Source organism: Crotalus tigris, unplaced genomic scaffold, assembly GCF_016545835.1.
Source record: "Crotalus tigris isolate CLP2741 ecotype Arizona unplaced genomic scaffold, ASM1654583v1 scf7180000017736.1026742, whole genome shotgun sequence".
NCBI lineage: Eukaryota > Metazoa > Chordata > Lepidosauria > Squamata > Viperidae > Crotalus > Crotalus tigris.
In genome coordinates, this window is record NW_024096602.1 from 602008 (window position 1) to 622630 (window position 20623).

At 47.5% G+C, this 20623-nt stretch overlaps 1 protein-coding gene and 1 long non-coding RNA gene across 8 annotated transcripts in view; both read right to left on the minus strand.

The window, feature by feature from the left end:
- KAT6B (lysine acetyltransferase 6B) overlaps nucleotides 1-9630 on the minus strand; it is a 53111-nt gene extending 43481 nt beyond the window's left edge. Inside the window, exons 1-4 of one of the 7 annotated variants that reach the window (XM_039339633.1) lie at nucleotides 8067-8371; nucleotides 6193-7503; nucleotides 5687-5808; nucleotides 3594-4515 (exon numbers count right to left, since the gene is read on the minus strand). In XM_039339633.1, the coding sequence (XP_039195567.1) occupies nucleotides 3594-4211 (618 nt within the window). In that variant the 5' untranslated portion in view covers nucleotides 4212-4515; nucleotides 5687-5808; nucleotides 6193-7503; nucleotides 8067-8371. Of the gene's footprint in view, nucleotides 1-3593; nucleotides 4516-5686; nucleotides 5809-6192; nucleotides 8372-9419 lie in introns of those variants that run through there. The other 6 variants (XM_039339636.1, XM_039339635.1, XM_039339634.1 and 3 more) reach the window with 6 other exon arrangements.
- A 2121-nt stretch (nucleotides 9631-11751) lies between these two features.
- Nucleotides 11752-20402, minus strand: LOC120306426. Its single transcript, XR_005556281.1, has 2 exons — nucleotides 13700-20402; nucleotides 11752-12153 (listed from the first exon to the last, which is right to left on the minus strand). It is a non-coding gene; the product is annotated as an uncharacterized LOC120306426 (long non-coding RNA).
- Nucleotides 20403-20623: the final 221 nt, after the last annotated feature.

Here is a 20623-nt window from a genome sequence, read left to right on the forward strand (position 1 = left end):
CATACATATACATAAACATATTCTTTTTTGAATAGTTATCTATTTATCTATATTTATCTATCTATTCTGGGTAGCAGAATTTCATTTGAATGTAGACCTTTATGTTCACAGATGACAATAATTATAATTAATGATTTATAAGTTGTGTTTAACTGGTTTTACATTTTTTAATTTGCAACTATTTTTTATCAGAAGAGCCTAAAGAGTGCTATTTTAAACTTTAGTTCCACGCAATCCTTTATCAGCTCAGAGTGGATTAGAACAGGCACAGCCACATGGATGGTCATGCAATTTTTCCCCACTGGCTGGGCATGTAATTTTTCCCCACTTGCTAGCTTCTTAAAAATCCCACATAAATTCAACATGAAGTTCTTTAAAGGCTTCAAAAGCACACATGGTTTTTCATGCTTAGAGACCTATCAGCAATTGTGATTCTGATAAAGCATCAAACTGAGCTCAGAATGAAAATAAGGGAGGATGAATGAGCTGCCAAGCTTTAAAAGATTAACTTCATTTTACTTAAGATACCCAAGATCAAGAACAAAGAGACCAAAAAAGAAAAAAAAAGGAGGAGAAAAATAGAGGTTCAAGTTACTGGCATAAAAGACATAATTAATACTTTTAAAAATAAGAACAAGAGATAGGAGGAGAGAGATAATGGATGAACCCCATTGGAAAGAAAAACTGAAGTTAATAAATATGAAACCAGGATTCTGATTCTCTGAATGAAAAATTTATGTAACAAATAAGACCAGCCCCACCCTTCCAAAAGTCTGTCAGCTGGGTGGGCTGGATTCAAAAGACCCTGACAGTGTAGATCAGGGGACCCCAACCCCCAGGCCGTGGACCAATACTGGTCTGTGGCATGCCAGCAACTGGTCCACACAAACAAGCAAAGCCCCATCTGTGGGATGCAGGCAGCACACAAAACCACACACCCTTCCGATCCGCGGAAAAACCTCTCTCCACGGAACTGGTCCCTGGTGCCCCAAAGGTTGGGGTCTCTGGTGTAGATCTTTCCCTAGGGTTTGGGTTAGAATGTTTTTCACTGTTTTTCAAGAATTGTCTTTCTTCCAGACCTTTGGTTTTTAACCGTATTTTAAAATTATTTGTATAGTATTGTAGTTAGGGAGTGCAGCTATGGCACCAATTGTTTTATATTGTCTGGTAACATGACGACTGCAATATTCATACATGTTAGCGAATGTACAGGTGATGGCAAAGACGTTCAGGTGGGAGAGTCGATACAGGTAGGCAGAGTGCTGGAGAAGGAAAGAGGGTATCCATCCTGAAGAGGGAAGCTGGGGCAAACACAGATTGTGAAGGATAATTCAGACCTTTCCATGTCAATGAAGACCAACATTGCCAAAGCCGTTGCTTTTCCAGTGGTTGTGCCCAGTTGTGAAAACTGCACACCGAGAAGCAATGGGTCCATTGTCCTGCATCATATAAACACCAGCTGCTCCCTTGCATATGCAAGAGCTCGTCTCAGTTTGGGCAGGTGAGACAAAAGGTTAAAGAATAATAAGAATTATTACGCTTGGACCAGTTGAAGGAAATGGAAGACAATAAATAAAATGGATGAATGGGATAAAGAAAAAAAAAACAACCCAGAAATATCCTTGAAAAATTAATCAGTTATTATTCAAAAGAAGTCCAGGATGGTGTGTAGAAGATGCTAGACTAACGCTGGAGGCCTCCAGGTCTTCCTTTACCTTCAGTCCCATAAACCACTCAGTAATTTTGGGTCAGTCCCTCTTTTTCTCATCCCACAGAACTGTTGTTACTGTGAGAAAATACGAAGAGAGGAAGCACTATGGATGCAGTCTAATACGCCATATAAACAGTGGAATGTAAGTTACTACTACAACATTTCTGTATGATAACTTATTTCTACAACAAATGCTAGCACCTGTAGTGTAATAACACAAGTGATAGAAAATCCTAAATCCTGCCTTTTTTGTAATACATGCTGTAAAATTATTCAAAGAAGTGGAGATGGCTCTCATTTTCAAATAGTAGTTTAAATAAGCTGTGATATTAAGGAATCTGCTAAAGTACGTTCAGGACCTTATAAGGAGCCCTTCAGAAGGCAAAGCGATCCCAGATCTCATTCAGAATTTGCGGGCACCACCAGTCAATGCACACAAACTCTCATGACTAACCAATACATCCAAATGCTGGTTTGGCCCAAGCTTTTGCAGACGTTCGGAAGATCAAAGGAGCCAGGACGATCGTTTGATCTTGGGGAGAGAATCAGGCAGCTAAGCCAGAAGGATTTTGAGCCATGAAATTTCACTCTCAGATAAAGTTCCCAGGCAGTCAGCATCAGAAGTGTGAACACAAGATTGACTTTCTCCCTCTCTCTTTTTATTAATTTAAGCATTACTACTTCAATAAATGAATAAATATTCTTATATCCCTAACACTCCCTGTTCTGTTTTCAGAAGTCCGCTGGCACAGCAGGCTGAGGATAAACACCATCCATTTTCATCCTATCTGCTCACTATTAATCTGCATTTGGGAATGTATTTAAAATAATCAAACTATGTAAAATTACACTTACTGAACAAATTAAAAACCTTGTGACTGGACCCCTGGCATGAATAACTAAACATGGTGCTCACAGTCCACGTTTGTGGCAGAAACCCCCAAATTTGGGGATGACCGGTATTTTGGCTTGGGCAAGGATGCCGAAGGGTTAGACGGGGGGGGGGGGGGGAGGGAGGCAGTCACAGGGCGAGGGTAGGTTTCAGTTAATGAGTCAGGGAGCCCTGCTGGATTGAGCAGTCAATTTGAGGGGAATGGAGGAAAGTCACATATCCTGCCAAGAAAACCTCCATTCCATCACTGGCAACAACTGGCAACCCACACAAAACACCATGGAGAGGCCCAATAATAATTTCCATTAAGCACGTCTCCATGCACCGCTGCTTTGCTCCAGCGCATACTTATCCACAGCAACCAAAAATAGCAAATTTGACTGATAATAAAGAGATTCAGAATCCCATTAAAGTCCACAGCTGGAAACAAGCTTCATACTGCAGAAAACACAAAGAGTTGATCTAGAATAGGTAGACCAATTGATCATATATCAACATTTCGAAAGAGAAAAAATTATTATTTATTCTTAGATTTCTTAATACCAGTCGTCCCAATTTAAAATACATATTATTATTTTTTTTAAAAAAAGAACAGGTCTTCCCGGCTTGAATCTGAGGCCCCATCGCTCGCTCAGTCCACCGTATCTGAACCGTGCAAGCAGAAATGGCGCCACATAATCAGCCAATTCTTTTTGCACTTATAGGCTCCTCAGCAGCGACTCTCTTTCGGTTTCGTTAGGTTGGATGGGGAATCCTCAAATCCACCTGTTTTATTTTGGAAAAGGAGAATAAGCATTAAAATATTTTTAAGCTATCCAAGAACATGAGATTTTAATACATCTTGGAACCACACTAGACACTTGAAAAACTCCTTAAACATCGTACGGTATTTAAAATTTCCTCTCTATGCAGCCAAGCACTGAAAAAGAAAACAAGCACCCCCACAAAAAGCGCACTAACAGCTGTTCTGATTCAATCTGGCAGGCCTACCTGGTCCCTTTCGTGAGGCAGGAGGCTGACGGGCGGCAGGGAGGCAGGAAACGAGCTGTACTTATAGGCCCCTGGGCCTTCCAAGCTACCTGGGCTCAGCCGGTACTGAGGTCCTTCTTTCAATAATCTCCCACTATTGACCGCCCGCTTGGCCCCCAGGCGTAATCTCCGCTGAAAGGCGGGGTTGTTGAAGATCCCCACCAGGTCATGTTGACTTCTCAGGTACTTCTCTATGTTTCTGAGGGAAGATCCATTTGGATCCTGAAGCCCTTCAATGGCTCTCCGCAGAAGTTTATTCCAATCCACGTTTCGAAGCTCGCCACAGGCTCCCTTAGATCCTTTGGAGGGTTTGGGAATCTCGTCCAGCTTGAGAGATGAAAAGCGCCCGGGGTTATCTGGGTCCTTATAGGAGGCCAGGCCTTTGTTGGTAACTTTGAGAACAGAGCCATCCTGGACGCTCAGCTCCAACTGCTCAGAAACGGTCTTCTTATCCAAGCCGTGGGATCCGCAAACGGCATGACAGATCCTCTCTTCCGAGGGCCTCTGCTTCTGCCTTTTGACTTTGTGTATGGCTTCAAGAATCCACTCTGTGTAAAGTGGATTCGCAAGTTTTACCATGGCTGATCGATAACCTTCCACCCACAAGAGTTACCCATAGAGTTCCTTTCTCTTCCTGTCAGCGATCCGTCTCCTACGTATTCACAACGCAATGAGTTTTACCTTCCGGAATCACCATCTCAAGAAGCCATCCCTTAGATGCAAAGACTGTGAGGACTATCCGGCGTGATCTTCCAAGCAAACCCTTCATCAGCCAACGTAGTAGGGAAATGGAGTCATTTTCTTACGTCAGACGGAACCCATCTCTACACCCAGATGGCTTTTTTCTCTGGCCAGTACAAATCTTCCCCGGTCTTCATAAATTCTAAATAAGATTTTTAGAAAGGAAGTTAATTTCATCCTCATCATTTAGGAATGTAAATATATACCACTTTATTTAAAAAGCTACACCTCTACTGACCAATGCCTTAGTTATTAACTAACATTTAGAAGCACGGTTGGACTTGGGGGGAAGTTTATGTGCTTCTTAGAATTAAATTCCAAAATTCATATTAGATGACAGTTCGAGTCTTTCAGAAGACAGAATATCAGCCAATGTTATGTCTGCCACCTTTCAAACCCCAAGTTGAAACAAGGCATACTGTAATTGGATACATAAAAGTACCACTTTCTCAGCATCCCCAAATCTAGTAATTTATTGATTCGCACCATGTTCTAAGCACTCTGCCTCTCCAGTCTTACTGGGCATGAAGACGTCATGAGGCTGGAACATACTAGACTTCTCCATGTCACCAGCTCCCTCAAAAGCAAAATCTCCTTGCCTAAAGATTGTGAATGATTAATACAATTACTCAACTCTTCATCACCTATGTCATAGTATTGCTTCAAATGGAGAGAGAGAGGGAGAGAGAGAGAGAGAGAGAGAGATTGAAGATTGCAACCGTCATAAATATGAACCAGATGTCAAACAAGTGAATTTTGACCACATGACCAGGGGGATGCTGCAACTTTTTTCAGCACCGTTGTAACTTTGAACAGTCATTAAACAAATGGCTGTAAGTTGAGGACTACCACTACTCCAAAAGATAAGCTGCATTTCAGTATGGACACCTGACTGAATCCTTCTCACGAGAAGCTTCTTTAGGCTGCAAAGTGTGACTCAAATCTTTGCTGAAGAAATCTTCTGAGGTGGCTGGTGAAAAGTTGGAGCAGGAAGAAAGGAACGTCCTTCTCTAAGAAGACCCCCCCCCCCAAAAAAGCCTGACTCCATCAGGCAAAAAGGCTTCGTAGAGTCGGGCACTCTGTTCCCCAGGGCCTACGCCTGTTCAGGGGACATAGGAGCCACGTCATGCTCCCACCAGGATTCTCCAGCAAGAGAAATTGAGGGGTGTAGCGTTTCTCTTCTGGAGATAATGTGGATAATACGATTATGTCCTCCATTAATTTATTGAATCACCTTTTAATGCTCTATAAATCATGCAACTTATAGTAGAACGTTGTGTAATTTAATATGTGCCGTGAAAAGAAATAATTACTTTTCCGAGGGTGCAGTAAGAAGTTCTCTCTTCTTGGCATGACTTCATAAGAATAAGGACTGCATTAGACATGCACCGTCCACTCCCACACGTCTTTCACTGGCATCGATTATTTCATATGACTGTAGGGAAAATCATAACCATTATTTGCACCTATATCCATTGGAGTAATAGTTTTTGTTTAAAATAATACACTCCAATTTTAAAACATTTTTTTAAATTTTGCATTCCACCTCCTTATGCACGTAATAAAAGAACACATAAAGCAGATTCTTGTTAGATCAGTGGTGTGTTGTTTGAACCTTGCCCCCAAACTATCCCAAAGTATTTCTTTACATCTCAAAGAAGAGGAAAAACCTTTGCCAATGATCTGCTGTACATACAGTAGCAATTGCTTCAACTAATAAATTGCAAGTATTTTGACACTTTAGTAGAACTTGTATACCACTTCCAGTGAAAAGTGTCCCAATTAAATTATTTTATTATTAATAATTAAATTTATTTACCACCCATTTCATCACCAGGCGACTACAACATTAATTCACGCTTCCAGCAGCCGATCCTGGACTCTCCGATCTCACTGGGCTAGATTCACATATAAACCGTTTGCTTAATCTCAAGTTGTCGCCTAAACCACATCAGCAGAACTGATGCATTATGCTAAATCACAGAGCATGCTAAAAACAAGCCACAAAGCTGTGGCTTTCACAATATTGTTGTATTCTTATACACTGAGCAGATTCGCTTCTCATGAAATAAGTCAGTTATATAAATTTGATTAATAAATAAATATGAGATGGGCTTAGCTTATTCTGTTATTCTGTCATTCTGATGATGAATAAACCACCATGTGCTTAAGTCTGGTCTATGAATAAATCACAATTGACTGGATTGAAAACAATATTAAGGAGAACTCTTAAAGCCACAAAAAGCTTATCCTATAGTTATCACAGACCTCAGCAATGTACTGAAACGCTGGGGGAAGCTTTCAGCTCCAACAAAATACAGATAGTTCTCATTTAGCAAACAAAAATGGGAGTAGCATCTTAGTCATTAAGCAAAGCAGTCGCTAAGACAACTGTGCTTAAATTTATTCCAGCTTTCCCTTGCTTTACAGACCTGTGAACGTCATAAAGGCAAGGATTGCTCGCAAAATTCTTATTTCATCACTGTGAACAGTCACCATATGAAGCAGTCACCAAATGAGAACTATCTGTAAGTGCTCCATGATCCTAAGTTGCAGTTCAGTTCCAGAAGACTCTCTAGAGAGGCAGAGATGTTGGTGGAAGGATCCCAATATTTTCTGCTCACATTTAATGGATGAGAAAATAAGCTAGAAAGAAGGGAACATATTCATGAACTCAAGAGTGGGCCTCAACTTAAAGACTATCTTGTTTTTAATTTTTGACCTTTTTTTCAGAGGACATCTGATCGTCCACTTTGCACTCATTTCGCAAATGGTTCAAGCACTCCTAGTTGGGAGAAGACACCTCCTTGGAGCCAGAAGACCAGAGGCTCAAACCTTCTATTTTGGATTTTTATTAATCCAGCAATTGCACCAAGGCAAACTTTGTTTACACTAGAAAGTCTAAACAGGAAAGATTTAGACCTTGGGCAGGAGACCACCAGGAGACCATAGAAACAAACCTCTTCCGTATGGCGGCCAAGAAAAGACCTGGAGGGGATAACAGGAGTCAGCTTCTTTTGAGGAAGAGCGACTCAGCATTTTGCCCACCTCGAAAAGTTAAGCTGGCACAGACCAGGCAAGCTTTCAGCTAGGAGGTCGCCATGAAATGCCAATTCATATACAGCCTGGCCTAAGAGGTTGCAAAAAAATAAATAAAAATAAAATAAAATTGTGGAAGAAGTCAATGGTAATCCACTTATATTGCGGCCAGTAGGGCTCTTCCAAAGCTCTTCCAATGTTTGGCTTTTAGAATAGAGTAGAATAGAATAGAATAAGGGACCTGGGAGGTCTTCTAGTCCAACCTCCTGCTTAGGCAGGAAACCCAGGCCTAGACCATTTCAGAGAAACGGTTGTCCAATCTCTTTTTTAAAAAGATTAAAACTACAGTAAACCCAGACTGCCCTCAGAGACCTCTGAAGCAACCTCGACAGCTCTAAGACGGGTGGACTTCAACTCCCAGAATTCTCCAGCTAGCCAAGCTGCCTGGGGAATTCTGGGAGTTGAAGTCCACCAAAGTAATTGCCAAGATGCACCGCCACGCCCGGCACCGCAGATGACGAGAGAGTCACGCTTCCCGGAGCAAGCGCTGAGCTCGGGCTCCCGCCAAGAGGCTTCAACTGCGGGAGGCGCTCGCGGCTCATTCCCCTCAGACAGCAGCAGCAGGAGCGCCAGGTAGTACGCGACCCAGCCCACCTCGGCAGCCAACGCCGCCATTTTCTTTCTTCCTCTTTGGACACGACATTGGACGAAAGCCCAAACCGGGCGCTTTCATCCCGCCTCCCAATTAGGCAAGCCACAGCGATAGGCCAAGCGACCCGTCCGTCCGCTCGCCGCCAGCCACTCCGTTCTTCCACACGCATACTAGGGCCAGACTATAGGAGGGCGGGAGACGTCAATTACGCTCCTCCCCACCCTCTCCTGGCAAAGCCGTGACAGCCCAGCGTCACCGTCTTCGACCCTCATTGGTCGGCGATTACATCTGGACAACAATAGAAGGTGAAGGGACGAGCCTCGCCTCCGGATAGGCTCCCGAAGTGCCAATCGAGGAATATCCCCCACCCTTTCTCCCTCTCCCCCCTTTCCTCGCCCTCCCGCCGAGGAAGTTTGTTCGCGAGCGCAGAGGCGGGCGCGAGACACACACTAATAAGCGGCCACGAAGTCTCTGAGTTTCATGCCACGTGCCGGGGCGCTCTGCCCACCCCGTCCGGTCGGGCGAGATCAGCGAGGAGCGTCTCCCGGGCCGGCTCGGCCCCTTTGCGGGCGGCCGGCGGGGAGGGCAGGGCAGGGGAGGGCAGCGCTGTCCTGCTCCGGCCGGGCAGAGCCGGGCCAGCCTCTCCCGGGCGCGCCCGGAGGCCGCTGCACGTGCGCCTGCAGGGGAAAGCCCCCCCCCCGGGCACAGGCGACGCCCCCCCCTCGTGCAAGCCCCAACACGCAACGCCCGCCGGGCTGGCCACACGTGCACGGGACACCCTCGGCCCCGTTCCGCGTGCAGCCTCGCCCGAGGCCCCCGGGCGGAGGAAAGCCGGAGTGGCGCGGGGGGCTTTGCGGGGCATCGCGGACCCCGGCCCGACCCGCGCCCGCCGCGACCCCCAGATTGGCTCCGGGAAAGACGAGCGCGGCCAGTGCCCGGCTGCCTCCCTCCCTGCCGGCCGGCCGCGGCGCCCGGAGCCCCGCCAGCCTGGCAGCGCCTTGCCTGCCCGCCCGCCCGCCCGGGCGGCGGCGGCGGCGGCGGCGGGTCCCCATAGCGGCTCTTGCAGCAGCGCCGCCGCCGTCCCGATCGGGCGATCGCGGCGCCCTCGCTGCCCGCGGCTCCACGCACACGCCGACACGCGCGCACCCGCAGCCACCCACACAATGGGAGGGCGCCGAGGCGTCCCCGCGCGGAAAGGACACCCCCTGCCCCCGCGTGGGTGGCGGCCAGCCCGGCCGCGGGAGCCCCGGGGCTGGGCGGGGGTCTCTTTCCGGCCCGCGGCGGCGCTGAGCCCCGGTGGGCTCCCCCGCCCGCCGCCCGCCGCGCCTCCCCAGCCCCGCGTCGCCCCCGCAAACCTGTGGGGCCGCCGGGCGCCCGGAGCGGAGCTGCGAGCCGGGCGTCGGTCGGGGGAGCTAATTGCCGGGTTAATCTGCCTGGGCGCTGCCAGGCGAGGTCCCTCCCCGCTCCGGCTCCTTTTGGATCTGCGATTGGCAAGCGGGAGACGGAGCGGCTCGGGGGGGCAGAGGGAGAGGGGGCGGCGGCGGCGGCGGCGGCGGCGAGGGGGCTGCTCCGGCGAGCCCACCAGCCGGGTTCAAGGCGCGGGCGGCGGGCGGGCGGGAGCTCCGGCCGGCCGGTCCGGATCGCGGCTGCGCTGGTGTCGGGCGCTCCCTGGCACGGACGAGCAGAAGCCAGAGGAGCAGGGAAGGGGGCGGCGGAGCGGGTGCCAAGGCGTCCGGAGGATGCCCGGCTGAGGTTCCCGGGGAACCTCCCTCCCGAGGCTGCCTTCCCAAGACCAGCAGACCCGCGGGTGGCGAGCAAGCGGGCGCTTTCGGGCTTCTCTGCAAAAAAAAAAAAAAAAGGGGGGGGGGAATGAAGAAGCCCGTCTCCTTTTGCGCGTGGATTCGCCCCACGCAGCCCTTCCCTTCTCGTGGGGCAACCTGGAAGCCCCCGTGCGATGGGGGGGGGGCGCCCGAGGACGCCGCCGGGGCTCAAAGCCTCGCATGGACCACTTGGCTTGGGGTGGGGTCTTCTCAAACTTTTTTAGGGGCGCCGTTGTTGCGCAATAAAGACTTTCCGCGCAAGAAAAAAAGCCTTTTTTTTTTTTGCACCGCTGTTGGGGAAGGAGTCGATTCGTTGCTGATTCCGCTGTGTGACTCGCAAGTTCAGCAGACGCAACCGCGGGAAGCGGGCTTCCCCTTGGTGGCATCTCCCGGTGTTTGCCTGGTTTCTTGGCGAGTGGTTTCTTCTCAACCTGGGCAGCTTTGTGATGGGTGGACTTCAACTCCCAGAATTCCCCAGCCAGCACTTGTTGGTTGGAGAATTCTGGGAGTTGGAAGCCCACCCATCATAAAGTGGCCCAGTCCAGGGGTAGGCAACCTTGGCCCTTTTGTGACTCGTGGACTTCAACTCCCAGAATTCTGGAGTCAGCATAGCTGACTCAGGAATTCTGGGAGTTGAAGATCATAAAAGACCCAAGGTTGCCTATCCCTGGCCTAGGTTGATGAAACCACTGCTCTGGGCTCTCCTGGTATTGTCCCAGCCATTAAAACAATAATGATGATGATGTGCAAACAAACAATGTAATTTCTGCCAAAGGATGAAGGGAGCATCAAAAGACATTTGTGCAGTGAATGGCTACCTGTGGAAGTCTCTCTTTCGCAGCCCCCCCCCCCCACTTCTGTAACCATAGTTCCTGACCTCTTTAGGAAACATTTTTCTAATGTCAACAGCCACTAATTCTTTAGAAGCCTTACACTTCTAGAAAGCCACCTGCGTATTCGTGGTGGGATTCCACGTCCCAGGAGATGCCCTCTGGAAATAATGGGACTCTAGGCTGGCCCTCTCTAGGGGGCCACGGAAGGAAAAGCTCCTTTGCTTCCCCTCCCCCAAAGGATCTTGCGTCTAGTGACAGTCACTGTTGGACCTCAGAGTTGGCTCCCTCTATTGCTGGAGAGCCAAGGCCTTCAGAAATCCTACAAGGATGCTACACAAGAAACTTGTCAAGGAGAGATCCAGCCTAGAACTAAGGAGAAACTTCCTAACAGTGAGGACAATCAACCAGTGGAACAGAAGTTGCTCCATCCCTGGAGGTTCTCAAGAAGAGACTGGGCAGCCATTTGTCTGGAATGGCACAGGATCTCCTGCTTGAGCAGGGGGTTGGACTAGAAGACCTCCGAGGCCCCTTCCAACGCTCTTATTCTGGGAACTGTTGGGATTATTCACTTTGCAACTCTTTTCCACCACAGGATCCTGCTTTTGACAGCTCACCAAACTATCCTTTAGGATGGGCTCTCCAACAGTCCCAGTACAATAGCACCTTCTTAAACCAGGGCTCCCCAAACACGGCAACTTTTAAGGCTTGTGGACTTCAACTCCCAGAATTCCCCAGCCAGGGAATTCTGGGAGTTGAAGTCCACAAGACCTAAAATTGACCAGTTTGGAGGGCCCTGGTTTAAGAAGCTGCAATTGTACTGGGATTGTCGCATGCAAGGAAGATCCCTCGATCAGAACCACTGAATGGAATCAAGGTAGAGTTTCCTTCCCATCCTGCCTCTTCAGATCAGCCCCTGTGCTCCCCCCCCCAACCCGGCAGTAATCCACTTGAAAAGATCCCTGGTAACCTTAGAGCGGTCCGTGGAGAGAAAGCCTCCGGGAAAGGGGAAGAGATCAAGAAAATGTCAAACTTGCTATGGCAGCTACAGAAACAGCCGATTTTATTTGCCTTCATGAAAGCATCAATTTTGCCCGTATGAGTCCTGCTGGGAAAAGTGAGATTAAATCCTCTTTCCTGGCCTTCGGCAATTCCGATCAGGATCTCTCTTTCCCTGCTGCTCTCATCAGCACAGAAACGGCAGTTCTGGTTTGGGGGTTGTGGGGAAGGAGATGGACGAGAGTTGGGTGAACATCTTTTCTTTCCTTCTGTTCGGAGATCTTGGAACTTCTGAGGAGGCCCTTTTGCCACTGCTGACCCCTCCTTTGCTTGTAGTTTTTACTGCTAAGAGGAAGATTAATAATGCCACACGCCTTTCACGTTTACTTTTAATGATGATGTTCTTGATGATGATCACGACAGCCTAAATTTTGCTGGACCTGCGCATCAATCCCACAAAAAAATTCATTTTTTATTAATAGCAATTAATTGTTCACAGCAGGTTGTGGACCTAGCATACTTTGGCTGATCTTGAAAAACAAATTGGACCTGGTTAGTACTTGAATTCGGCCCGTCTATGAAATCCCAAACCTTCATACTAAGCGAGGAAACTTGGAGGGCTGAAATCACTCCAGAAGAAGGCAGCTTTTATAACATTTCTCTCCATTCCCTTGGCCAACAAGGGTTTTTAAAGCACTCCAGGAACCCTCGTCCCTCTGATCAGGAAGGGAGCAGAGAAGGTGACACCCCCCACCCACCTCTGCTGACTGCTTCTGTGCTCTGAAGTTCCATATTCAAAGTTAAACCCTAGCATGTTCACTGTGAGAGGAAGCTTTTTTCCCCAGTCTGAAAAGAACTGCAACAAAACGTAGAAAATTTGTGGCCCAAGTGGAATAAATCATAATTGCAACTATCACACTGCAAAATGTTTCTGATGGCCCCATAGACTTTGCATTAAATCTCTGCCAGGGCTCTGGTTCATCCCAGAAATGGCACTTTTGCTTCCACATGAATTCCCAACCAGAATTTCTACCATCCGAACAGAAGCCGTCTGATAGAAGCGAAGACGGGACGCACCGGACACAATTTTGCCAAATGTTGTTAAGACCGAGCTGTTACAGCATTGGTACGAAACAAAATATTGCGAAAAAATACACACTTACTGTAAATGGATCCAGTTCTGTTCAGTTTCTCAAGTGACTATAAAGACACAAGCTTTTTGAAGGCCAGAAACTCTCATTTTAAAAGTTGCCAACTATGTATCTTATTCTAAGTAGAAGTTCTCTGTGGAGAACTTTGGAGCTGAGAGCCTACATATAGCTAGATATATACTTTTTTTCTTCCATCCAGCCATGTCCTATTCTTGGAAACTTCCTAATCGAATCCCTGCATTTTTCTTGGCAAGATTTTTCAGAAGTGGTTTGCCATTGCCTCCTTCCGAGGGCTGAGAGAAAGTGACTGGCCCAAGTCACCCAGTTGACTTTGTAACCAGAAAGGGCCTATGAAGCCCTTAAGCCCTCCTGGACTGGAATCATAGAGCTATAGGGCTAGAAGGCCCCCACCTCACTGCCCAAGGCCATCCCAGACGAATGGCTGTCCAATCTCTTCTTGGTCTCCTACTTTCTCTACACCAAACTACCGTGTTTTGCCGAAAAATATACCCAACTAGAAAATAAGTCTAGCGTGATTTTTTTCAGGATGCTCATAATATAAGCCCAGCCCCCAAAATAAGCCCCAGTTAAGATTGTCAGCCAGTCGGACACATTTGGTAGCGTATTTTCCCGAAAATAAGCCCTAACCCGAAAATAAGCCCTCATGTGTCTTTTGGAGCAAAATTAATATAAGACCCGGTCTTATTTTCGGGGGAAAACACGGGTGGCTCTCATAAAGGCTTTATTGCGTTAGAAAGACAAATGACCCTTTTTAGACTCCTCATAGGATGGAAGATGCATAGAACATTCCCCCCCCCCTTTGTGCTGTTCACACCTGGCTATCCACACTCTGCTGCGTGCACCAGCCTCTTTAATTCCCCGTTGTCTCTGCTTCTATTGTTCCGCAACAGGCTCATCAAGCGATGGGAGTACGATTGCTGTAAAGAGGTCAATACGTGTCAATGGCCTAAAGGAAGGAGCGGCCAAGGCAGGGGTGGGGGTCACGGGAGGGGAGGGGAAGATTAGAGACTTGCTGTTTTGTGTCATTAACTATATGTTTGACAAGGAAGGAGATATTTGTAATGCGAATCCTCCCCCAAAGCCTTTAATTAAAAAATAAACAATGAAGGGCTCTGAGTTTAAGCTGTGATCCGCTTACATAAACAATGATTTAAAAGATTCATCCTTAAAGACAGATGGATCCCTGAGTCTTCCTGACTGCTTTGAAAGAATTACCAGCAATTTTTCAAAATCCCAAAGCAACTTCTGGACCTGTTTCTCGCCATGTTTTTTAATGGCTTGTTGTGAGACGGGGGGGGGGGCATGTAGGTTTTGTAAATAAATGAAATAAATAAAGCTTGCTTTGAATATGTGCACCCAGTAAGACGCACAGTGAGGGCCACCAGGAGGGCCCGGCTGCAGTAGGGAAAGCGGACGATGCCCACAGGGTTTCTTTCCATCCAGGTTTGATCTCAGTTCTTCCGAGATGAAACATGGTTGGAAGTAAACTTGGTGTGCATCGTCCACTTTTTTTGTACTGCGGCTATGCTGTCACGGCAGCAGTATTTTCTCAGTGCCATTGTAACTTTGAACCGTCACTAAATGAGCTGTGGTAAGCCAGGGACTCCCTAGTTGTCCTCTCAGTGGCCAAATGGAAAGGCGCCCATCCACTCTGAGGGTTCGGGGGCTCTTGGGGAGAGGCCCCTGGCGCCTGCTCGTGCCCTGCTGTGGGCTGAGCTCCAGAGGTGGACGGAGGGCCAGCCAGGGTGAGGCCAAACCCATCATCAGCCAGACTTTGGCTTTTCCTTAATTGAGGAAAGCAGCCATGGAGGCCAAGTCTTTGCCCAGAGAGGCCAGGGAGGAAGAAGGCGGCCTCGGGGGAGGCCTGGCAGCTTTTCCTGTCAACCTGTGGACACCCCTGTGGGAGAGGACGGTCCTCTCCTCCCTCCCCAACTTCTCCTCCGCCATTTTGGAGCAGGCACCCACCCGCCCGCCCTCCCTGCCAGGGACACGCATTTGTATGCCACTCGTTCCGCAAGGCCCTCATTTTGAACTCCTCACAATGAGCACAATAAAGCATAGAGAACACTCATAAAATCAAAGCCAAAGACTTAAAAGCAATAAATGCTAATTAAAACTATTAATAAAAACCATTACCTCCATTAGGCACATCCGAATAACCCCCTGAAGAGGACCACTTTCAACATGTTGTATACAGATTGTCCTCAACTTACTATTTGTTTAGCAACTGTTCAAGTTACCATGGCACCAAAAAAGTGACTTCCAACCGGTCCTCGTACTTATGACCATTGCAGCCTCCCTACGTCCGGTGATGGAAATTTGGCTGCTTGGAAACAGAACGTCGACAATGGTTGCAGCAACCCGGAATCACGCGATCCCCCCTGGTGCCCTTCCCAGCCAGCTTTCCACAAGCTAAGTCAACGGGGGAAGGCGGATTCATTTAAGGACCACGTCCTTCACTTAACAACTGCAGTAATTCATTCAACAATCATGGTCACGAAATTGGGCATGACTCATTTAAAACTAGGCCTCCCTCTGTCACAAGTCAAGGACTTCCTGTAAGGCCGTCAGGGTAGGGCCCATCTGACCTCCATGGCAGAGAAGTTGCTCCAGAGAGAAGTCAGAGCTTTCTCTCTCTCTCTTTGTTGCTTGGGAAGCTTGGAAGAGAGAAAGCTTGTCTCCTGGAAAAGCAGGAGGACAAGAGGTTTGGGGCCGGTACAGAGAGAGAGAGAGGGAGGGGGGGGGGTGTTAGCAGGAGATGCATCCACAGCTCACTCCGAAGCCCTTTTTGCATGGAGCCAGAGGGGCCTCGGTGGCAGGGAGGATCCTTTGTAAGTGACCACAATTCATTGTGACAGACAACCAAAATGAATGGCCTAAAGGGTTGGCAAGAGCCTGGTGGGAAATTCTCGGGGGCCCGGGAGGCTATAGGGGCATCTAGAAGAGGCCATGGCTTAAAGGCCAAAAGCCATGGATTGTGTGATGTTAGGAGCCGCAGGGTCAAGAACCCCAGAAAAGAAGCAGAAGAGTATGTTCCAAGTTTTCAATTAATCACAGATCCTTCCCTAAAAAAACCCCGCCCTGCAATCATAAGCAAATTAATTTTGCTGAACGAAGAGTGCTGAGTCTGTCCATTTACAACATTTCTGTCCAGCTGCTTAAATCCACCTTCCAGTTGAGACAACCTCGTGCCACAATAATCAGCAGATTAAAGCTGGCCACAGAATAGGCACACCTAACAGACTTCTCAGTTAGCCCGGTGCCAGAGTGGGCAAACTTCACATCACTTCCAGATGATCAACTTCCAACATCTGACTGCACATCTGGCCAGGACTCACAGGGGACTAAGAGTCTAAAACCTCCGGAGCGCATCCGATTGCAAGCTTCTTCTGCAGAACGGAGGGAAGGAAGTAGAGCCAGAAACATCAGCTCTGCTTTCTTTGGGACAACATACTTTTTTTGGGGGAGTAGGGAGGGAAGAAATCCTAATTTAAGATGACCCCTCCCATTACCCCATGAAGAAATGCAGACCAACATCCACAGCAGTATCCAATTCTGGTCACCAAGATACATAAAAGCCGCCATGATCAGAGAAGGTGCGCAGAGAAGAGCCACAAAAAGTTGATTAGGGGTCTGGAGGCTAAGTTCTACAATAAGGGTTTGGGGGCTCTGGGCATGGCTAGCCTAAAGGGGAGAAGGATTAGGGGTGACAGGATAGCTGCCTTTATTCTCCAAAGCACCTGAGAGCAGGACTAGAGGATCATTAAAGACAGATCCCTTCTAGAAGTCAGGAGAAATTTCCTGCCAGTGAGAACTGTCACCCTCTAGACGTTGTGGCTGCTCCATCAATCTACCCCCCCCCCACATGCTTAGCCAGGGGCTGAGTTCCCATAACGGAGTCCCCAGACCCTTTCAGGCAGGGGTCTTCAAACTTGGCCCTTTGATGACTTGTGGACTTCAACTCTCAGAATTCCTCAGCCAGCAACGCTGGGAGTTGAAGTCCACAAGTCACCAAAGGGCCAAGTTTGAAGACCCCTGCTATAAGGCCACATGAACGTCTTTGGGCTACCCGGCTGGTGAACGGCATTTTTATGTTCTCCCTCCTTCATAAAGATGGGATTAATCTTCCTTTTGATAAAAGCTGAGCCAGTCGGACAATGATGCTGCCCCCCTCCCCTCCCCCCCAATCCAAGTTGGGCATTATCTCAGGGAAGGGAAGGGGGGGGGGAGAGGAAGCCTCACCCCGTCCAACAGTAGCACCAGCTGCATCCCACACGCTACTCAATTAGCCAGGCTGTGCTTGTTGTTTTTTCTTTTGAGTTTTGTATGAATTCAAGAATAGGCCACGGCTCTCCTGGCAACTGATGAATGGGGGCCTTTTATGACAAAAATTGCCTCACAGTGGAGCTGCTGACAGATGCACGGAGTGCTTTCCATTAATTAAGTGATGGGGAAGAGAGTCCTCCTGTCTCCCTGGCCTCCGATCCCCCCCCCTTCTCCTGGCCGTTCAGGGCCGGACTCGTCCTTGGGCTGCACCAGCCACCCTTTAACCCTGGGCCACCCAGGGAGAAAGCAGAGAACTGCCACCCTCCCCGAACACGGGGTGCCCATTTCCCTTCCGATGCCGAGAAGGGGCGCTCCCTTTGGACTCCAAAGAAAGGAAGAGTAGCTTCCAAGAGGATTGCAGGTTCCTTCATCCAAGTGGCTGGGAACCCACCTCAGCCGTGTTCAAGAAACACGGGAGTCCCAAGGTCGCCAGCCAGGAGAGCAACTTCCAGGCTTCTAAAGCAGGAAATGGTCCCCACTGAGCAGGCTGATATGCCTTGATGTAAGTAGCCGCCAAAGCACCTGCTCCCCCCCCCCCCGTGACTTGATTTTCTTGATTTTCAATTATTTCCCCTTGCAGGAGAGCTGCTCCCGAGAAGGAGAAAGAAAAGCACATCTCCATATCCAGAGTGCTTCACCTGTTCTTCCTCCTCCTCCTTGCCCTTATAAATTACTGCTAGCATTTTTTATAAGACTGAATGAGCACAGGCTGAAATTCGTCTTACGGGTTTTGCACAAGAGAAGCTCTGTGCCTGTGTTTCCCAAACTTGTCAGCTAAGACAGGTCGATCCCAACTTCCCGAATTCCTGAGCCAGCCTGGTTGACTGGCGAGTTCTATGGGTTGAAGTCTTCTAACGGGCAAGCTGAGAAACACGGCTCCATGCTCTCCTTCTTTCTTTGAGTCTGTTTTTGCCTATAAAAGAGGAGGAGGAGGAGGAGGAGGAGGAGGAGGAGGAGGAGGAGGAGGAGGAGGAGGAGAAAAGTATTGTTAAAAGTGGCATATGGCTTTGCCAGGACAAGCCAGAGGTATAACTAACAGCGAAGCCCAATTTTGAGCTAACATAACAAAAAGAAGAAAAGAAAGAAAGAAAGAAAGAAAGAAAGAAAGAAAGAAAGAAAGAAAGAAAGAAAGAAAGAAAGAAAATGTGCAGCAGCCACATTGAAAAGATTATTTTTAAACCATAAACGTAGAACATTGGGATGAAAAAATGAAGTCCATGTTCTCCATATACTTACTCTAGCATCACCCTAAAGAAAAGGATCTTTAGCATGCAAGCTACCCAATCTGCTCCATAATCATAATTTGGCAAACATCAATGTAAGTTCTGAAAACCTGTGGCATATAAGAAATGTGGAATAAAATCCTTGACTTTAACAAAGTGATGCCAAACCTGAAAGATAAAAATGTCCATCATAGTATCCATGCAGAAATTTATCACAAAGTGCGTAAGGAGTTAGCATAAAGTTTCTCAGTCTGAACTTCAAACACAATTCTACAAGTCAGTTCGTATTGCCCAAAGGGTAGCAAATTCTCTCTCTCCCTCTATCTAACTAAAATCTATAAATCTATCTGTTTCTCTGTCTATCTGTTATCTATCTATCATCTCTCTCTCTCTCTCTCATCATCACCATCTCATGTAGAAACCATCCATTCAGCAGTCAACCAGTTCCATCAACTGAATGACCATCATTTTTCTTTAAGGCGAAATGTAGACATTTTGAAGCAAGAAAAATGAGAAGGAAACAAACGTGTGGACATCAACTGGCAAACAGAGTCGGTCTGCTTGAGGCTTGCAGGGATTCAGTTCCACTTATTTCTGTTTCAAAATCCATTTGTGTTGTTTTCAAAATCCACTTGCCTTCTTACATCTCTCTCTGCTTCAAGTAGGCCAAAAGTAGCAGGATGCTTGATGGAGCCCAGCAGTACAATCCTCACTTTCTGGGAATGCTCTGCTGGCAGATGTTGCCACCTGCTCCACCACTGGAGGTTTTGAAGAAGAATCTGGACAGCCATTTATCTGGAATGGTACAGATTCTCCTGCTCAAAAAGGGGGTCAGATCAGAAGAGAATTGAAGTCTACGAGTCATAAAAGAGCCAAGGTTGCCTACCCCTGGTTTAGGATAAAGCTCATGAGGTAATCCTTTTTTTTAAATCTTTTAAAATTTTCTTGTAAGGTAGGATGAAACACTGTTAAAAGATGAATCAAAATAAATTATTGATCGCTTAACAATCGCTTTATGAAAAGTAATTATTAAATATTAATCTCAAGTGTGTTTTTAATTGAGACAGTAATTCACAATTATTCTTTTACCAAGGGAAAAAATAGATCAGTAACTTAAAATAACATGGATCCAAGATGGTTTAGAACAAAGTTTTATCCTGAGACATCAGGCCAGGTTCTCAAAAACCTACACTGGGTGGGCGGGACTGGGCAATCAAACTCCCGCCCATTTTTTATGGGCCATAAATGTGGAAAAGGGGTGGGGCTTCAGCTGGACATGTATGGCTGCCATCTTGACCTTTGTGACTCTGGCTCCCTTTTTACGGTTTTATCAAGGAATAAAACGGCTTGAAAAGGATGGTAGCAAGGCAGCTGGTCCTTCCCTCAGACAGCCAAAATTCTCCTTTTGCAAATGCAGAGCAAATACCACAAGACAATCAGATAAAAACTACAGGGAACAATGGGAATTCGGGATCAATTTCTTAGCCAACTGTTAGAGAAATAAGGAGCAGAGATCTTGACTGGTCAAAAGAAGATAGTAGCTGTCTGGAATGAACCATTCCTGAATCTAGGTTTCCAGATAAAGACATCAAAGACTTAGTACTGACAGGCAAGTCCACAAGGAATTGAAATGTAAGCATTTCTGAGCTTCTGCGTGTCTCAATAAAAAAAAAAAAGGAAACCACAAATAAAGAATGTTGTGGAAGGCGTTATTGTGGCACCTCTACGAGACTGCAGCTCTGAGGCTACCAGGCTTTCCGGATGTTTGGGCAGAGATGACTGTGGCGTATCCTTCTGTTTGTATGCACGCCTGTCTTCCCTTTTGTTTCTCTCTTCAAGGTTAAACCATAATTCCATTAACCCAGGAATATCTGTAAAGCATCTGATTCTCTTGGTGCTATCGCCCCTACCATTCTTCTCTCTCTCTCTCTCTCTCTCTCTCTCTCTCTCTCTCTCTCTCTCTCTCTCTCTCTCTCTCTCTCTCTCTCTCTCTCTCCCTCCCTCTCTGTCTCTCTCCCTCCCTCCCTCCCTCCCTCCCTCCCTCCCTCCCTCTCATCATCTCTCATCTGTATCTATCTGTCCCTATCCCTATCTATGAGAATGTGGCTAAGTGGAATTCACATGGGAAAGAGACATAATGGCATAGTCACTTTGCTACTGGTTAAGCAAGGAATAGCACTGATCTGACT